Source organism: Daphnia pulicaria, chromosome 1 (assembly GCF_021234035.1).
Source record: "Daphnia pulicaria isolate SC F1-1A chromosome 1, SC_F0-13Bv2, whole genome shotgun sequence".
Taxonomy (NCBI): domain Eukaryota; kingdom Metazoa; phylum Arthropoda; class Branchiopoda; order Diplostraca; family Daphniidae; genus Daphnia; species Daphnia pulicaria.
Genome location: NC_060913.1, coordinates 15,643,914 through 15,663,170, shown reverse-complemented (window position 1 = coordinate 15,663,170; position 19,257 = coordinate 15,643,914). Strand labels below are relative to the sequence as shown.

Sequence of the window (19,257 nt, the reverse complement as noted above, 5' to 3'; positions counted from 1 at the left end):
TTCTGCACTAATAAAAAAGTATGAACCAATGAAAAAGTTGAAACAAAGAACCTTGACTGGATAGCTTTTAGTGGCCGACTTAAGTTTTCTTCCTTTGGTGGTTTCCGGTCTCTCTGGCCAGAACACAACATATTTTATAAAGTTAGCATGTATGAAATAAGAATCGGTGAAGCTTATTGTGTGTCAGCACCCGCCAACAAATTATAATTGGTGATCTTATTTTTCATTGTATATTGGATCCATTATTTTTAAAGGTAACAGTTCTTTTGTTTATGTGTAGTCAATTTACTCACTCATTTTCATCAATCAAAAGGTAGATCTGTTGCTGCGTAAGAATCTGTGAAGCTTGCGTGTGATACGCAGTAACCAGCTGGGTGTTCTGGCAAAGCATTAAGATCTCTCTTCTATTGGAGCAGTGATAATTCATCGTGTACTTCAACCATTTTAAAGGTAAAACAGTTTCACTTGTAAACTTCAGTTTTCAAGAATAATTTAATTTTTGTTTGTTCCTCTTAGATCATGCACCAATTAAACGGCCAAAGCGTTACAGAAGATACGGTGCAGAGCCAGTTGGCGATGCCTGCAACACCCCTCGAAGCACATTAAATATGTGGATGATGACAACTGGAGAACAGTCACAAATCGTCGAAACGCCCTCTTCAGCAAGAGCAGCAGAAATAAATGCAGACAGCGACAGGAATATAGATGAAAACAACCGTGATCATCCACCACTACATCATCCATACATCATGTATGACCTACTTCCAGGAATTATGTGACATAACGTTTGAAATTCTCTTTACAGTAGTAGTAACACATCTTTAATTTTTATTTATGAATTCAGATGACGAGTTGGATACAACAAGACAGTGTGTGGTGGTAGCGTTTGACGAAGAAGCGCACAGCCATCAGCAACCGACGCCTTCTCCAACAGTAACTGATGATGAAAATATCCACACTTCACTTTTTGGGTAAAGGAGAATTACTATCTCTTATTCTAGCTTTCTACATCCGCTATATGTTGTCAAAATCTTGCCTTGATAGCTTTTTGTACTTGTTAAATGTAATGGTGCCAGGATGTGTTCCAAAGAATAATTATTTCTTTAATAAAATCATTGCCAACTCCACGTTGCACAACATTGTTCTTCATTTCAAGTGTCCCGCTAGTCAGAGTTATCTCGGGAGGGAAGAAGTTACCCATCTCTATTGTACGCTTTGTGATTTAAACTAAGAAAAGAATGAGCTTGAAAAGAAACGTAGTTATGTCCTTTCGAGGTCATTAGAATCACAACTACGCGATATGTTGTAAAATACTAATCTGTGGGATCACATTTCAAAAGTTAAGCAAGACGTTCTACGTGGAAATTTCAACGGTAAAATAGGAGAAGTTTATAGTGGTTCGTACCAGAAGCCTAAAGTTAAATCGTTCCTGTCTGCTGGGGACAATTTCACGGTGACATTCGGCACGGACGGTGTCCGTTATTCAAATCATTTTTAACAAAAAAACTTGAATTCAAAAAAGAAAAATACATAAAAATATTCCCTATTCATATACCAATTTAATCACTGCTATAGATTTGTTGAAAGATACACTTGGAAGAAACTACACACTTTTTTCGAAGAGACCCTCACAAAACCCATAAGAGCTCCTGAAAAAGTCAACTTAATATGGCCGCCGCGAGATTGCCATGGCTGGGGTACGCGTCATTGGTTTGCTCTATTTCAATTTTTGTTGATGAAAGATATGAACGAACGAGAATATTGCTTAAAAAACCACATTGTATTTGAGAAAGATTAGCTGTAATCTGTAATCTTAATCTCACATATTCTCATTCTCAACAAACAGTCAGTACTGATTACCTGGTTGCCAGTGCTTGTAGTCTTCTATACTTTGATTACTTTTGAGTTTCAACTTTCATTGTAAAACATTTTATTTACTATTATCTATTACTTTAAATCTTAAACATTGATTCCACTGTATTGTGTGTTTTAAGATTACAGAGTCATGAGAGGAGAGTCAGGAGACCCAAAAGGAGGTAAAGAGCGACGTAGAACTAGAGGAAGACCTCCTAGAGGTTCAGCTCGGTTGAACCAAAGGGGACAAACGGTCGTAGATGCTCGACTTCAGATTATTGTCGATGGCATTGATGTATCAGAAACTCAGCGGCAGTTGTTAGAAGAAGAAGCAGATGATCATCAACAGTCATTAGATGAAGCCACCGTCACCCATGAAGCCACCGAAGAAACCAGCGAAGTAGTCGAAGCAGATATGCCGAGGAAGGATCCTCCTGGTGAGCCTATTCCACAATTCACCATACAATCCTGGAAAGCAAGTTGGAAGTTTTACAGATTGGAGATGGTCTCCTAAAAGAAAGGAAGGCGAAGCTCAGGTGTGGGCTCGTTGCAACACTAGACAATGTCAAACAAAAACCAAACCACACTACTACGCTGGTGGAACGTCCTCATTTACAAATTTTGAAAAGCATCTAATTTCTTGCCACAATGAAGAGTACAAACAGTACAATCCTGTCTTGTCGAAGGATCCCAGCCAACCTTCGCTACTATCATTAAACGTTCATTCAGTCAAGACGAAGAAGCAACGCCAAATAAAATTGGACACTGAACTTGCCTTTTCAATAGCAGTCGATAATATTCCTTTAAACATATTACGGAGGCCAAGGTTTCGCCAATAAGTAGAGGTATGAGACAATTACTTAATTCAGAAATAGGGAAATATCATGACTAAAACTGTTTTTTTTTTACTGTTTACTTTAGTCTGGCATGATAGGTTACCAGCTTCCTTCATTCAGCCGGATGCGAAACAAACTAATACCCAGCGTGATGGACAAGACCAGGCTGGAAGTAATGAAGATCCTGCAAGCTTCGACTTCCATTACAATTATTCTGGATATCTGGTCATCAAAAAACATGTCTGGCTTTATATTGGGTTTACGTGTATGTGTATCAACAAGGAATTTGAAAGGCGGATGGTTTTTCTTGGTGTAAAAAAAATGACAGAGCGCCATACAGCCGAAAATATTTTGGCCGAATACGACCAGGTCCTCCGTGATTGGAACATTCCTCGTTCAAGGGTAATTAAAACTTAACGCTTGCAATCTTATGTAAGCATCATCTCCATCTTATGCAATTTTTAGGTTGCCATGGTAAAAACGGATGGAGGCAGCAACATGGTAGCCAATACATTCGTTAACAACATCCCCGGCTGGGATGAAGAAGAGCAGTTTCCCATTGAAGATTCAGTCCTACATCCGCCAATAGCATCAACAAGCGGTGTAAATCCACCCAATAAGAAGTGGAACCTATGGTCGAAATTGAAGTTTCTACCACGGATGATGATAATGAAAACATTGAGGATCCCCTTTCAATGTTACTTTGAGAGATGGGTATTTCAAATGCTATGATGGAAGCTGCTGTTCGAGATGTAGATAAAAACGCTGAATTTGAGGACGTAGTAGCTGAAATGGAAGATATGATGTTCTCTACCGATTCCATACCGTGTGTGATCATACCACTTACCGGAAGTTCGACTGGCCAAGAGACTCACTACGTCCAGTATTCAAAACTCCGTTCTGACTGTGTAGCTCATAAGCTACAATTAGTAATTAAAGACGGTTTTAAAGCACTCGTGGTAATCTTAAAATAAATATTAAAATGCAACTATCATGTATCAACAATGTCTTTTTGTTTTGTCTAGGGCGAAGCGGCGTTAGTGATTTCCCATGTCAGCAAACTCTTAAATTACATCAGAAAAAGTGTTCTGGATACCGAAATGGTCTTCAATGCAGTTGGCTTCCGCCTTCCAGCAAAACATGCAACCCGTTGGAACAGCACCTACTTCATCATGTTGTCTAAATTTCTCCAGGCGATAGATAAAGATCCGACTCTTTGCAGTAGACTTAACGCAGTGAAAAAGCATGGAAACCTTACAGCCTTCCAAATTGTTGTATTACGGGAATTGGTTGCCATTTTAAAGCCATTTGTGACGGCTTCTGACGATTTCCAGGCCGACTTTGCCATAATCGATCGAGATGTTGATCGATAATTCTATCAATCGATTATTAAAAGAACAGCTAAAACTGATTCAATAGCTGTTCGTCTGCATTGTTTGGGGCCCTAATTAGGCTCCTCCTACCAAAGATGGCTGAGCAGCCAAATTTGAGAAGGAGGAGCCTAATACAACTTTAAACTTAAATATCTCGCGAAGTAAATTTTTCCGAGGTAACAAACCTCTCGAAAAAATGATCCCCGTGAAAAATTACACTAGGCTAGATAAAAACAAAAAAAAAAATATTTTACGTGCGTGTACCCTATCGTTCTTGCATGGCGGCTTATGGAGTTTCGCCGGTGTCATTATTAGTTTTAATATTTTTCCATTTCAGTCATCTTCAGTTCCCATTCATAATTGGATAACTACATTCCTTCGTTATCATATCAGGTGATATTTTCGTTTTTGTTTCACCTCGATATTCGTTGTAGTTTATTTATTGTTAATTTTGAGGAAAAATGCATTTTGTTTAAACAGACTAGTATCATGTCCCGAGAAAGAGAGCGCACCCCTTTGTCTCCTCTTAGTTTCTTCTTCGTCTCTTCTTTCTATTCTTCCCTTGGGGCAGGGAATGGTGATATTTAAAAAAAATTATAATAAATAAACTACATTGAATATCGAACTGAAACAAAAACGAAAATATCCCCTGATAACGAAGGAATGTAGTTATCCTATTATAAATGGGAAATAAAGATGACTAAAATGGAAAAAAATAAAACTAATAATGGCACCGGCGAAACTCCATAAGCCGCCATGCAAGAACAATCACCAGTTCGTATCCAAAAAAAATTTTCGCTTTAAACGAACTTACAACTTCGGACAATCGGACGTTAGCCAACTCAATTTATTTTTGAAAATTTTTAATGTTTGCTTGAATGGCCCTCTATTGAGAATTTAGAACATCGCGAACCAACTTCACCATCTGTTGAAAACTCTGACACTAATCCTCACGAACCGTGGCACGCACCGTACGAAACTTTCGGTGCGGGTTAAAATTCCGATTTTACTTTATTATGTAACTCACAAATGAAAAGTAGCGTATTTAATTTTTTAATGACGTTTATTCACTGGACTTGAAATTTATTTCAGCATATGTGGTGGAAATGTCCCCATTTAGAAACTGTACTGAACGAAAAGTGTTAGCATAGTCTTCAACTATGGAATTATTCGGAAGAAACTCTAAAGTGGCATACACGGGACTGCTGATTGATTGCAGTTCGATTGCTGGTGATTCAGCCACACTGTTCTCGTAAAAACATTTGCCTTCCGGATCCAATCGTATTGAATTTGTTGATTGAATCAGATTATCATAATCGATTGCGTGCTGTTGCTGTTGGTCGCTCTCCACTTCAGAAGTTTCTTTGTCCTTTCTTCTCGTTTGACATTTTCTAAATACACAACAAAAATTTAATTTAAGAAAAAAATATTGAAAACGTCCTCAAGGAAACTATACTATTACTTCTGTATCAGTATAGCTCCCACAATCAGTAAAATTATGAGTGCTACAGATGGAATAATAATTATTAGCATGTTTGCTTGACTATCAGATTTGTTTGATAATTCCCCCGACGACAGTTGAACATTTGCTGTTGTCTGAATTTGCGGTTTAAAAGATGGATCAGTTGTGGACGCTGTTGTAGACGCAGTTGCAGACTCAGTTGTTAGCGTAGTTGTTGGCAAAGCTGTTGACGTAATTTTTGGGAATGTTGAAGTTTGAGTTTGGTTGTAGTATACGTTTGATTTGGTTGTCGTCTTGGAACCGTAATTTGATAGGCAACAATAACAACACGACCAATTCTGTCCGGATAGCCAGCAATAAACAAATATGATACCTAATCGACCACACCGTGAAAATGCGCTACCAAAATCGGACATCACTAGGCATTAAGAATCGCAATAAAACACTTTCAATTCCAACTTTTGTGCCTTCGCTCCTGACGTCAATGGACTGTTACAGAAATGTTGCAGTACGAACGAAAACAAGCATCGTTCCTAGATTATGTTTGATATGGCTGCGGTGTCGGAAATTGATAAAATATGGTTTTATCTTCGTCAGCGGATGTGCAGTGGCTTTACTGTATGTTGCACTACAATTGAGGGTGCTGCAGGAAATAAAATAAAATTGATCAAATAAAATTTTGTATTATTATTTTGTGAAGCCAAGCAATGCGGGAATATGAGGAGCGGACTATTGAATGACAACTTGCATAACAACCGTATAATCCCTTTGTTGGTGTTGCTATTGAGCTCTGACCATATGCACTAAGACTTTCGATTTCATATCTAAATCAAATCTGTGGATACAATTACTTACAATTTTTCGGACCGCCATGCGTCAGTAGCACATAGGGTTTCCATGATCCCTATCTATAGAGGTGGATCCTGGTTCTCTAATGCAATTTACCGATAATTTGTGTGACAAGGTTTCTATAAATGAATCGCAGCAGCTGAGCATATAAAAGTCGACACCGAATTCGGATTGATATCAATCGAAACAGATCAAGGGTCCGAAGCTCTGCACACAGTTCATCATGCTGCTCCCGAATATTTGGCCAGGTATTAATAACGTATCCGGACCGATCGCCGAATCATGGAAGTAAGTATAGACCAGACATCCTAAAAATTTAAAAAGCAAAACTAATATTACTTATTATCGCTTATTATCAGATACGAGTCTAAAATGAACGGCTGGAACACGCCAGCCGACTATAAATCGTACGTTCACCCACATTGGCTGAGTTACGAAGAGCCCAACCCGATGTTGCATCACTTGCTCGGCGTGCTCTACATCTTCTTCATGATCGCTAGTTGTCTGGGCAACGGAATAGTCATCTATATTTTCAGCACGTGAGTTGACAATTTCTCTCGAAAAATTTTTATCACGGGAAAAACTGTATAATTTAATCATTTTCCTTATAGGACCAAGGAGCTGAAAACGCCCAGCAACATCCTGATTCTCAACTTGGCCATCTGCGATTTTATCATGATGATCAAGACGCCCATCTTCATCGTCAACAGCTTCAACGAGGGACCGGTTTTCGGCCGGTTGGGCTGCTCCATCTTCGGTCTGCTGGGCGCCTACGTCGGCCCGTGTTCGGCCGTCACAAACGCGGCCATCGCTTACGATCGTTACAGGTAACAGAAAATGAGATGGCTGTCTGCACTAGAAATAACACCGCTGAATTATTTCGCAGGTGTATTTCTGATCCGATGGGGAAGCGATGGTCCAAAAGTCAGGCTTCGTTGATCGTACTCGGTTGCTGGGTCTACGCAAGTCCAGTTTCTCTGCTCCCTTTTACCGAGATCGTCAACCGTTTCGTTCCAGGTGCTTAACTTTTGTTCATAAAATGACTTACTAACTCGGATGATGTAACAAATTTATTTCCTGCGGGACACAGAGGGCTATTTGACCAGCTGCACTTTCGACTACATGACAGACAATTTGGAAACGAAAATGTTCGTTTTCATCCTGTGGATTTGGTGCTGGATCATGCCTTTGGGCGTCATAATCTTCTCTTACGGGAAAATCACGACTCAAGTCATGACACACGAAGCTCGTCTGAAAGAACAAGCCAAGAAGATGAACGTCGAGTCTCTGCGAAGTGGAGCCAATAAAGACGCTAGGAATGAAATTCGCGTGGCCAAAGTTGGAATTTCGTTGACGACGCTCTTCTTGCTCTCGTGGACGCCGTATTTCGCCATCGCCTTTATTGGATGTTACGGAAATCGCTCCTTACTCACTCCGGGATTGTCAATGATCCCAGCCTGTACCTGCAAAATGGCCGCCTGCGTCGATCCTTTCGTCTACGCCATCAACCATCCAAAGTAAGTTGGAAGTAAATTATCTCATTCCGTGTTTGACTGACTAAATTATTTATTGCGCTGCGAATAGATATCGACTGGAATTGATGAAGAGGTTTCCGTGGCTTTGTGTCCACGAGAAGGACGACTCTACGAGATCAGAGAATTCCACCAACGCAACTATTGCTTCCGAAGCCGAATCCAGGACGTAAATCAACTATACGTGGACGACCGTTGTTATAGCCTTTACCGAAAACTCCAAAATGAAAATGACTATATACATAAGCCTAATTTGCAACATTCTCTTCTGTTGGCAACTTTACGACCCCGCATAAATCATTCAAACTAGCTAGTCTATTATTGGTTAAAATGTCTGTTATACCGTGAGCCCTCCATCGTAAGAATACTTAAATGACAAATCGTTTTCCTGGAATAGCCATTGTTGTATCGATTCCCCTAAAATCTATTGTACTGTGTACACTCCAAAAGAATTTTATTATCTTCGCTTGTTTTGCTATTGCAATATACGTTTGAGTGGCACGAAAAATTGCGAACTTTTATTTCGGACTTCCAAATAATTCCAGGAAGGTGCATAGGGAATGTCAAACAATTGCACGCGTGGTTGTCCTGGCAACGAAGGGATGGAAGGTTCACCTTAAATAATAATAGTGCTGATAGATTGGATGATCTCATGATTCACGATGAAAGCCCGCCCCTTTTAGACGCATCAATATCAACTGTATAGTAATAATATGTGCGTGGTGGTGACGAAATATACGTCGTCGTCGTGGAAACGCAACCGCAGCAAACACGATTTTAGCCGGTCGGCACCGCTGACTCGTGTGCAGTAAGTTTTCAATCAACTATTCCCCGATTCACTATCCGAAATTCCCTCCAGTTCTTTTCTTTCAGTGCCACCAAAAAGACTGGGGTTCTCCGTTCGAAAATCACAAATCAGATTCATGAGATTAACGTGTAGATGCATAGCAACAGCAATTGAATTAAATTTGTTGGTATTTCACCGGATTACGTTTGTGAGCGTATTTTACAGGTTTCCACTGACAAGAGCTTGTGTGCAGCTCACAAGATTCACGTGTCACGTGAACCGCGTGAACCGACATTAGAAATTTGTCGAGGACAATAATCAACAAGGTAACAATTTTTCCTTATTCGATATTTACAAAAGAAACAAGTCAGTCGGTAAATAATAATTGCCATTAAGATCATTGACAGTAATAGAGTTAATAACCATCATTCTTTTATTCGAAATCAAGGTGTATAGATTCAACTGGTGGTCAGCCGTGGGAAAAGAAACGCTCCGTGAGCCGAATAATAGCACACTCAAGGCTTACATTTATAATAACAACAGCTTTCTTCATCACAGCTAGATCGAACAAGCTGTTTACGCTATACTTTCTATTGGCAGCCCCAACTCGAATCCAGAACGGTATAGTGTGTGAATTTTTAATAGCCAAAGACGTGATTCTATCAGGACAGATTGATGTGGTTTAGATCGGCGATTATCAAGAACAAAACAAGGATTTTCGGGACGGCCCCTATCGGCCCCTATATAACTACTACCGCATTCTGTCTGAATTTTGATTAGTCTATAAAAATGGCAACTGAAGATGAGACAACACTGGTTACCGCTGTCTGCCTTCCCATGACGGCTCTCTTGCACCGTTACAAACAGATCAAATACGAACACCTTGTGGCCGGCATAGCCGGTGGAGTGGTTTCCACATCAATCCTCCATCCGCTGGACACTATAAGAACCAGATTGGCAGGTGCTGCTCCCCAACAAAAACAATTATACACTCACAATTTTAAAGGCTGCAATAATAACTGTGAAATTGATATTTTTCAAAAAAATAGTAAGCGGCAGTCAGCTGATCTGTGCCAATGTCCGGCGACCTCATTACGGCGGCCTTGTCGACGTCCTGACGAGCATGACGAGAACTGACGGCCTACACGGTTTGTACAGAGGCGTATCGCTGGGCATACTGACCGCCGGATGCACTTGGGGATCCTACTTTTTCTTGTAATAATAATACTGCTCAAATACATTCAACTTGTGACTCACTGGAGGGTGACGCATATAATATTAGTAAAAAAACAAAACTTTCTTTCCCACGTCCGTGTGTTGTGTGTGTGTGTGTTTACGCCTACAAAATTCACCATTAGTTACGACGCACTCAAAGCAGAGCTGCAGCGAGGTGATCCCACTAGACCCTTGGGTCCAGCACAGCATATGATGGCGGCCGCCGAAGCCGGAGTAGTCACGCTAGTCTTGACAAATCCCATCTGGGTGATCAAGACTCGACTGTGTCTTCAATGCGGCGACGGTTCCCATTACCTTTCGGAGCAGAAACGTTACAAGTATATTATTAGTTGTTATAACATTTTCTCCCTCCCATCAAAGAGACGATATTGTCGTTAGAAATAACTAAAAACCGACCAGAGATATTGCTCAATATGTTGCACCAGTTAGTTACTAGAGATAAATCTAGAACAAACTGGTACTATATATGAATGATGAATTTGTAATTAGGGGAATAATGGATGCGCTGGTCAAGACTTACCGCTACGAAGGGCTTAGAGGTTTGTACCGAGGATTCCTTCCGGGTTTCTTTGGTGTTTCGCACAGTGCCATCCAGTTTATGGTCTACGAGGAGATGAAGAGCAGTTACAACAACCACCGCAACATGTCCATTGACACAAGAATGGTATGTTTATAGCCCCCGTTTCTCCTGCTTTTATTGTTAACTCAATCGCTATACATATGTCATAAAATTTTACCAACCAAACATCTTTTTTTTTAGTAAATGCTGAAGTAATGATGTAATACTTGGAGAAAGACAATTTCAAAATACGGCGGTTGATTAATAATTTCAAAATTTTAATTATTCAGAACACGACTGGGAATTCCACTGTTACATAACGTCCCATAAAATTACTTCAAACTAGATAATCTCTGTGTAAACCAATGTTTATTTTCGCTTTGATTCAGCAGAGTACGATGACGTATTTAGCCTTCGCCGCCATATCCAAGCTGGTTGCGGTCACAGCCACTTATCCTTACCAACTGATGCGGACCCGGATGCAAGACCAGTATCACGAATACAAAGGCGCCATGGACGTTCTCACTCGGACGTGGAGGTCGGTCGCTGAAATACTACTTACTATGCACAGCATGTTTAATTTCAATAAATTTCCAATGTAGACATGAAGGTGTTCGGGGATTCTACAAAGGAATGCTGCCAACGCTGCTAAGGGTTACGCCAGCAACAGCCATCACTTTTGTCGTCTATGAGAACGTGTCTCACAGACTAATTCAAATTTCGGCGGCATCATCAAGTAACTCTATCTTGAAAATTGACGATGACGACACTTTAAGTGGTGCCCCTCTTACTCCAGCTGTGCTTTAAATAGTATTCCTTATAATGCGATTGCAGCAGACAGCGCACCAAATTCTCTTATTTTTTTTATTATAGAATATTTCTCTTTGAATGTGGTACTGGGATGTGTTACAATCGTTATGATTTCATAATGAAGCTTAAAACCAGTCGGAATGCCAGATAATGGGGTTGGATCGATTGATAAAGTGTATATTTTTAATTCGAAAATAATGTATAGCGCCACCTAGACGAAACATGGCTTGAATGGCAATTTTCCAATCTCTTGTGTAATACAAATGTCAATTTAAATTCGCATATTTATGAAAGGGAACATGGGGAAAGTTATCCGACTAGCATATGTATTATAGAAATGACTTGAATGTGAAAGTAAATTCTTCAAATTTCTGTCAACCAATAATTATACAACACCATGTTACTTCCACGATGTTAACGAGGAGGTGATGTTGCGGCGGCAGGTCCCTCTTGGTCATAAAATTTTCAAGTTAAAATATTTTTCGAATTTAATTGTCTACCCACAGACAAAGTTGTAAGGTACAAATAGGGCCTGAACTTAATTCGTTCTACAATATTAGTTATTTGATGAACCCTTACTGGGTACACAAAAAAGGCAAGAGAAAACAGTCCCAGTAAACCGCATAGCTCAGGAATAATCGTACTCCGTACTGTGTCACGACTTGTAACCAACGCCATACATGCATTATCCCTACCGAAATACGGCTTCCTACTTTTCTTATTTGTGTTATTTTTCATATAGCCACGTGCGTTCCAAAAAAGTGAACGTTCCGTTTTCTTTTTAATCTTGAACTTCGTCTCTTTTTCGAAACTTAGTATAGATATAATTAAAAACGGCCCCCCCCCCCCCATAAATCCAAACCGTTCAAGAATGATAAAAGCGGTTGTCTCACTCGTGCTCGACATCCGTTGAACTGATCAGAGTTATTTTAGTAATGAATGGTTCATCTCATCATGTTACAGTGAGCCCCCCTAACGCAGACAAAAGATAAAAGTAAAAATTTGCACGAAACCCGCAGATAATTACTTTGAGTTTGAGACCAATACCGCCACAATAAGACCCTTCTGGACCCTTGGAAGCAAGAGGGAATAAGATACATCAAGTTCTGAGCGAATTGAATGTTCGCGCCCAGCCGCCCACCTATAAGATTCCAGATTTCTGTGGGTATACACACAGACCAATTTGACCAATACATTTTCAAATTACAAAATCAAGAAGTAACATGTAATTCAAATGAATGATATTTTTTCAAGTTCCGATATAATGCAGATGATTTTTTATTATGCATTATTACTTTTTTGCAAAAGCAATCTTGCTTGTTATATAACGGCGCCAAATTCACAAAATTTTTTGAAAAAATAAAGAAACGAAAAACTCGCCACTAGGCTAGGAGGTAGGCGTAGGCCTAACTAAAGTCCAAGTGGTCCACGACACGAGTACCGTAACAACAATTCAATCTGACAGTTCATTCATATCACTATATATAATTTGGTAATTTTCCAATTTTGAATTTGGCGAAATTGTTTTACAGATGGAAAAATAATTCTGACGTCTGCTTTTTTTTTATTTTGTTTTCTTTGAGTTGTGACTCAGTTTCGGTTGCGTAACTTTTGAGCTTGTTGCAATAGTAGCATCACATGCTGCTTTATTATACTGGCTATGTTATAGGCTACATATGAAAGGTTGCTTATTTACTTCATTGTGGGCATTGTGAAAGGTATCATGAAAGCAGTCCTGTGAAATTTCTGTAAGTAGATTCAAGCAATATACTACCAAGCACTTTTAGATCCATATGAAAATGTGCTTAAAAGATGCACGCAGCTATAAAGCTACACAGCTGTGAACCACAAGAACTTTCAAGAAGCTGCTTTAAAAAGTTATAATACTACCTCATTAAGACAGCATGAGCTAATAACAAAATAACTATTACTAACAAAAACAAGATGATAAACATCAATAGTAATGTCTGTTTACTTTCTCTTCAGGATATATTTCAGGTTTTTGTCTGGACAGCTGCTGATAAAGAACCAATGTACCAAAATTGAGGAACGCTAATCTGTGTTATTACCTCAAACACAGCCCTTTTTATAGGTGAGTTAAACAGGTAGCTTGTAGCACCTATTACTTTCTATCCGTAACCTTAAAACCTGAATCCTCAAAAGATGTCCACAGGAAAACATATAAGTAAAATAGTTATAAGTAATTTTGTTTTGACAGACTGATGTGTTTGTACTAAACACAGTATGCATGAGTTTCCCATGTGATTATTTTAAGCATTCCATATCATGACTGAATTTTTTTATTTAATCTTAAATTACCAGGACAAATAAAAAATTCACAGGGAAGAATATTTAAAGTCTACACATAATGAAGTCTTCAACCAATTGTAATGAAAATGAAAAAACACTCTTTGCAAGTTTTTGTTATCCCATGACGGCCCTCTTCGGTCGCTATGGAATAATCAAGTACGAACCCCTTCTGGCCGGCATAGCGGGCGGAGTGGTATCCACTACAATCCTCCATCCACTGGACACGATAAGAACCAGATTAGCAGGTGCCAAATCCACGCCAAATCGTCATTTACCAATAGGAATATAATAATTAAATTATTTTTAAAAAGTAAGCGGCAGTCCGTTGATCGCAGCCGGTATACGAAGACCATCCTACGGCGGTCTTGTTGACGTCCTGACGACTATCACGAGAAGCCATGGCGTGCAAGGTGTCTACAGAGGAATAACTCTGGGAGTTTTAGCCGCCGGATGCACTTGGGGCTCTTACTTTTTCTTGTAATGGTTCACATTGTTGTAATATGCAACACGTCCACCCCCGTGTAGGATGCATATTTATGTATTTAATTTTCCCACGCCCATGGCTACCTGGCTGCATTACGCTGACATTCACCATTAGTTACGACGCACGCAAAGCACAGATGCATCGAGATGATCCTACAAGAGCCTCCTTAGGAGCCGTAAACCACATGATGGCGGCCACTGAATCTGGGCTGATCACGTTAGTTTTGACAAACCCCATCTATGTGATAAAGACCCGACTTTGTCTTCAATTCGGTGCCCAAGAATTTTCAGAGGAGAAACGCTACAGGTAACTTACGAAAATTTCCAAACTCCCGTTCGAATGTAAAAGAAGGGCATGTTGACAACGGACTAAACGGTTCATTTCTGTTTTTAGTGGAATAATTGATGCGCTGGTCAAGACTTACCGCAACGAAGGTATTAAAGGTTTCTACAAAGGACTTCTTCCTGGATTCTTTGGTGTTTCGCACACTGCCATCCAGCTTATGATGTACGAAGAGATGAAAAGCACTTACAAGGAACATCACAACATGTCTTCCGACTCTCGAATGGTATATTTCCCACAATTAAATGCCTAAAATATCCGTGCCAGAGTTCGTAAAAATGTTTGTCAACATGAGAGGTTTTGAAATTCAATTTTGATTCAGTAATTTCTAAAAGAACTGTTATTTTAAAATGAATTTGATACCGGATATTGGGTTTAATTCAAAAGTCGACTTTCGCCAACCTCCGTAATTGCTTACATAATTTTTATTGCTTTGATTCAACAGAGTACAATGACGTATTTATCCTTCACTGCTTTGTCGAAACTGATTGCGGTCATAACCACGTATCCTTACCGACTGATGCGGACTCGTATGCAAGACCAGCATCACGAACATAACGGCCCAATTGACATGGTCACTCGGACGTGGAGGTTGGTTCACAAGAAAAAAATAATAAATACAAATACTTTGTTTGCTGAACACAAAATATGCGCATATTAACTTGAAGATCCTTTTACAATGTTTTTTAAAAAATAATCTGATTTTTAGATACGAAGGCATCCGAGGATTCTACAAAGGTATGCTGCCAACATTGTTAAGGGTTACGCCAGCAACAGCCATCACTTTTGTCGTCTATGAGAACGTGACTCACTATTTTATTGAGAATTCAGTGGCATCAAAGAACAAGACTCAATGAGAAACTAGCCGAATTGACGAGAAGCTTCAACTAAAGGCCTCTTTGTTTTAAAATTCCTAATGTGCCTTGCCGCATTCGTGCAACGATCGCAGCTCAGGCTCGATACTCAATCATTTTAAATTATTAGATAGCCTTATTTTCATCCGTATGTCTATGATACTCTTTTTATTTCAATTTGTAACAATCCTAACCGAAAAAGTGCTGATATTTCTTGGAGATTCCGATAGTTGCAACAGTAGGATTTCGTCACGTTCTGCTAGAACCTTTGTATACAGGGTAATACACACAAACCGTTTAAAACCAGCAAGAATTTAAATTCGCTTGATAATTCGGTCACATAGTTCATGAATTGGAACGTGAATAGCATAGAAATAATATATTTTTATTAATACCATGTAAATTAAAATTCAATACAGAAAGTGGGGAAAACCAAATATCCAGCCAGGATGCACGAATTGCTTATAAGTATGGGAAGCAGCAGCAGCAATAAGGAAATAATAATAACATAATTTGGGTTACTGGAATCCATTTCATAATTTTTTTAACTTTATTGATATTGACTGGTCTCTTCATCTCTTGCCATCATAATATTACTGTACAACACATAACTGGACAGCGGGCTGGTTTGCCTCAAATTTTCCACCGATCTGGTTCTCACTGCGCTTCCAGTTGAAGGAGGTTTAATCCTACTCGGCATATTAGTAGCAGACTTGGCTTTATTAAAAGCGCAATTTTTCGGCGTCGGAATATAACTTCCCTTCTCGACGTAAGCGACAGATGGCGTCGTCAAGGTTGAATTGCTTCCGGAATGAGAACAAGCGGAACTACTCGCAGGTCTAGGGATCCGCAACGGAATTTTAGATTTGATCGGCGATCGCCCACGGTGATGATGACCAGCATATCGTTGATCCTGAGCCGATCCTGGTTGATATTCAGGAGAACTGCTGGAAGTGGATTGCGCAGCAGGAGATTGGTAGGCGTGCGAGATGGATATTGTTTGGTCTCCAGAATTCATCACGTCCACTGGCTTCTTATCGGTTACTAATGAAGCACTTTGACTGCTATCAGTATCTTCTTCATTTCCGGTATTGAAGAACTGTCTAACAAGCTCGGTTGCTTTGGAAAGATCCATACCAGAAGAAAGGGTAGGACTGCTCGTTCCATCCTGAGTGTTGGAATTCTTTTTCCAAGAGCCGGAGGAGCTGAGTGATCTCATGGAATTGATCTGGTTTTTATTGACAATTTCCACACTGTTGGGAGTGCTGGCTCTGTCCACTAATAATGGAACCAATAAAATTAAAAGCGTGAAATCAAACTGAAGTCAAATTGAAATAATTGTTAATTACCTTTCATTGCGATGGATAAGCCGTTTGCTGGACAATCTTCCACAACCTTGGGAGTGGCGGCAACTTGATTTCCTTTGGTGGGAATAACTTTGCTGGATTTCGTATAATCCGATTTTCCAGCCGAACTGACAAGGCTTGAAGAGGATTTTTCAACAGTCCAATCTTGTGCGTGTTTGGTATTAATTAGCGAGTTGATGGGCTTCGTCAGTGATGCCTTGAAAACTTGTGGACTGACTTCGCCAACGATTCCTGCTGCTGCATCTTTGTAAGGTTGATTTTTAATCAGATTGACTGTCTCCTGACGAATTTCACAGCTGGATTCATTCTGGACATTTTTCAAGATGCTCTTGGGAGAACTTGCAACCAAATTGACGGATTGAGTGGTGTCACTAGATTTATTGACTTTTCCGGCCGAGTTTCCGGCAAAAGGGCAATCGGTAAATTTCAATAATTTGGTGTCTCGATGCTTTTTCTTATCATCATCTGACGAGTGTACTTGATTGGGGTACGTCTCTCCTTCAAGTCGATCAAGCGATTTGAGCCATTCGTGATAACCAATCGGAGAACGAGAAATGGAATTGGTCTGAAGTTTTTCGACTTTACGGACACTTTTTTCGCTGCTAGTTGTGTCCATCAAACGAAGGATCTTGGTTTCGTCACCAAAAGTCATCTTGAAAGTCGGTTTCAAAGTGATTTTGGGCGATTCAAATCCTTGGCTGGTTATTCCATCAGAGTTGACACTTCGACTATCCACCGATGGGCCCAGGTCGATCTCGGTTAGCTTGTAAGAGGAGCTCATGCTACTCAGAGTCCTGTACAGCTTCTTGTTATCTGCCAAAGTTGAATCGACATCCTGCGACGATGTCTCATCTTTCCATGGAGGCCGTTGGAGAATTTTCGACGAATAAGATCGATCCGGCTTGGATGGGACGTAAATCCACGAAGGATCGCTAACAGACGACGATTTGAAAGGGACTGCGTCCCTAGCAGTCCATTCTTCTTCCGCATGAAGGTCAGGACTGAAGGTGGGACTTGCTGGAATCGCCCGGATACTTGGTGTCTTGGGGATAGTCTTGACTGTGATACTTATTCGACCGCAAGCCGTTTCACCCACTTCCGATGCGGATATAGTTTGATCTTCCGGTTGATAAATCGAGCCATCCATTTCGGTCGTCGACCCGATGGTAATAACAGTCCGCCGGCGGACGATCGGTGCAGTGTCTGGGTTCGTCAACTTATTATTGACAGGCGAAATTTTTCTTATCCGCCAGTCTCGCACGAAGGCCGCCGAAGTATTATCGTCATGGCTGGAACAGGAATTGAGCTCCATCCTGGTTTCTCACGTGTGAACACTTGAATATCCCAAGTTAAACTGAGACTCGGAGAACAAGAACACACCGTCAAAACCCCGGGGTTCTTCTTCTACGACGCTCCACCTTGTCTGTTGAAGCGGACGAGCGGCTTCTGTGGATAAGAGCAATATCAGTCCAACCCAACCGTGACTTTTTTTTCATTAATTTGGACTAGGAAGTGTAGGAAGTAAAATAGTAGTAATCAGATAACTTTAGCGTGAAAAAAGAGGCATCTCGCCTGAACGCATTGGCGATTTTTAAATGCTATTAATTAAGGGTCTATTCCTAAAACAAAGTTTCTCAACCAAACCGTGTAGTCGATTACACTTGTGTGATCGGGGCTCGGACGAGAAATAGAATCATGACTTATTGCTTCCTCAATCCATACGTAGATTGGTGTAATAGATAATCAACAGCAAAGAGAAAAAACACAGGTTGCAAGAACTACATGTATCTAAAGGTATATGGTGAGCAAGAAGCCCGAGTCACGCTCTAGCGGCTGAAGCCCGCTTGCTTTAACCGCAGCTATATACAATAGAATGTTTCCGGATGGCGGCGATTCCACCAACTCGTCAGTAAACACCGACCCTTACCCTTCCCTCTTTCCCAGCTATACGTATGCTGTAATTTACCTGAAACTCCTCCTCCCCCACCCAAAACCCCCCTCCTACGTCGTTTGTATCGAGAAAAAAAAATGGTTTTCTCTGGTCCACAAATATCTCGACAGCTGGAACTTTTGCGTAGCTGGACTTTCGGACAATGACATAAGAAAGACGGAGAGCGATAAAAATAAAATGGAGTGCCAAAACTTTGTTTCAAACCGACTATATCGCACAAACATGTGTGTCTCGGTAACCGAATGCCATCAACCTTGTAATTAACAATCGAGAGCACGAATAAACTTAGTTCCACCACATTTGAGCCAGTCTAATAAATTTCGAAATTTCAGATGAAAACAAGGGCAATAGCTTTCCGCCAGTAAAAGACCGGAGATGCGTACTCTGCATACGCCTGAATGGCAATTCGATCGAACCAGAAAATGCACATAAAAGCGACCGAGTGCAAATAGACGTGGATCCATTATTCGGCGTGACCACGAGCGAGTCACCGACTTGGGCACGAAAAGAAATAAGAAAAAGGCGACCACAAAGGATGTTGACGTTAAAAAGGAAAACGAAGCTACAAAAATATCTTGGGAAGATTACACGTCTTTGAAATGTCGGTTTTATAATCGAAATTTCAAACAGGACATGTAATAACGCGTTTTA

General features: G+C 40.3%; 5 protein-coding genes across 6 annotated transcripts; 3 read left to right on the top strand and 2 right to left on the bottom strand.

Moving 5' to 3' along the window:
* Positions 1-5,107: 5,107 nt before the first annotated feature.
* On the bottom strand, positions 5,108-6,045 carry LOC124325890. Its single transcript, XM_046784461.1, has 2 exons — positions 5,526-6,045; positions 5,108-5,454 (listed from the first exon to the last, which is right to left on the bottom strand). The coding sequence occupies exons 1-2, from the start codon at positions 5,939-5,941 to the stop codon at positions 5,127-5,129; spliced, it is 744 nt and encodes a 247-aa protein (XP_046640417.1). The 5' UTR covers positions 5,942-6,045; the 3' UTR covers positions 5,108-5,126.
* Positions 6,046-6,535: 490 nt separating this feature from the next.
* LOC124325805 (opsin, ultraviolet-sensitive-like) lies at positions 6,536-8,414 on the top strand. Its single transcript, XM_046784447.1, has 6 exons — positions 6,536-6,662; positions 6,734-6,913; positions 6,986-7,201; positions 7,261-7,391; positions 7,465-7,891; positions 7,959-8,414. The coding sequence occupies exons 1-6, from the start codon at positions 6,598-6,600 to the stop codon at positions 8,077-8,079; spliced, it is 1,140 nt and encodes a 379-aa protein (XP_046640403.1). The 5' UTR covers positions 6,536-6,597; the 3' UTR covers positions 8,080-8,414.
* Positions 8,415-8,647: 233 nt separating this feature from the next.
* On the top strand, positions 8,648-11,639 carry LOC124325853 (mitochondrial folate transporter/carrier-like). 2 transcript variants are annotated; one of them, XM_046784450.1, is made up of 8 exons: positions 8,648-9,019; positions 9,142-9,314; positions 9,380-9,654; positions 9,743-9,908; positions 10,052-10,246; positions 10,419-10,593; positions 10,878-11,026; positions 11,091-11,639. In XM_046784450.1, exons 3-8 carry the CDS (start codon positions 9,483-9,485, stop codon positions 11,293-11,295), a joined length of 1,062 nt encoding a protein of 353 aa, XP_046640406.1. In that variant the 5' UTR covers positions 8,648-9,019; positions 9,142-9,314; positions 9,380-9,482; the 3' UTR covers positions 11,296-11,639. The 2 variants fall into 2 exon arrangements, with proteins under 2 accessions (XP_046640406.1, XP_046640407.1); XM_046784451.1 differs by having other exon boundaries at positions 8,649-9,019; positions 10,881-11,026; positions 11,091-11,638.
* Positions 11,640-12,685: 1,046 nt separating this feature from the next.
* LOC124325879 (mitochondrial folate transporter/carrier-like) lies at positions 12,686-15,594 on the top strand. The gene is made up of 8 exons (XM_046784452.1): positions 12,686-12,790; positions 13,285-13,390; positions 13,621-13,853; positions 13,920-14,085; positions 14,207-14,398; positions 14,486-14,660; positions 14,880-15,025; positions 15,144-15,594. Exons 3-8 carry the CDS (start codon positions 13,667-13,669, stop codon positions 15,289-15,291), a joined length of 1,014 nt encoding a protein of 337 aa, XP_046640408.1. The 5' UTR covers positions 12,686-12,790; positions 13,285-13,390; positions 13,621-13,666; the 3' UTR covers positions 15,292-15,594.
* Positions 15,464-19,191, bottom strand: LOC124325789. The gene is made up of 2 exons (XM_046784445.1): positions 16,638-19,191; positions 15,464-16,566 (listed from the first exon to the last, which is right to left on the bottom strand). Exons 1-2 carry the CDS (start codon positions 17,965-17,967, stop codon positions 15,839-15,841), a joined length of 2,058 nt encoding a protein of 685 aa, XP_046640401.1. The 5' UTR covers positions 17,968-19,191; the 3' UTR covers positions 15,464-15,838.
* Between the last annotated feature and the right edge of the window lie 66 nt (positions 19,192-19,257).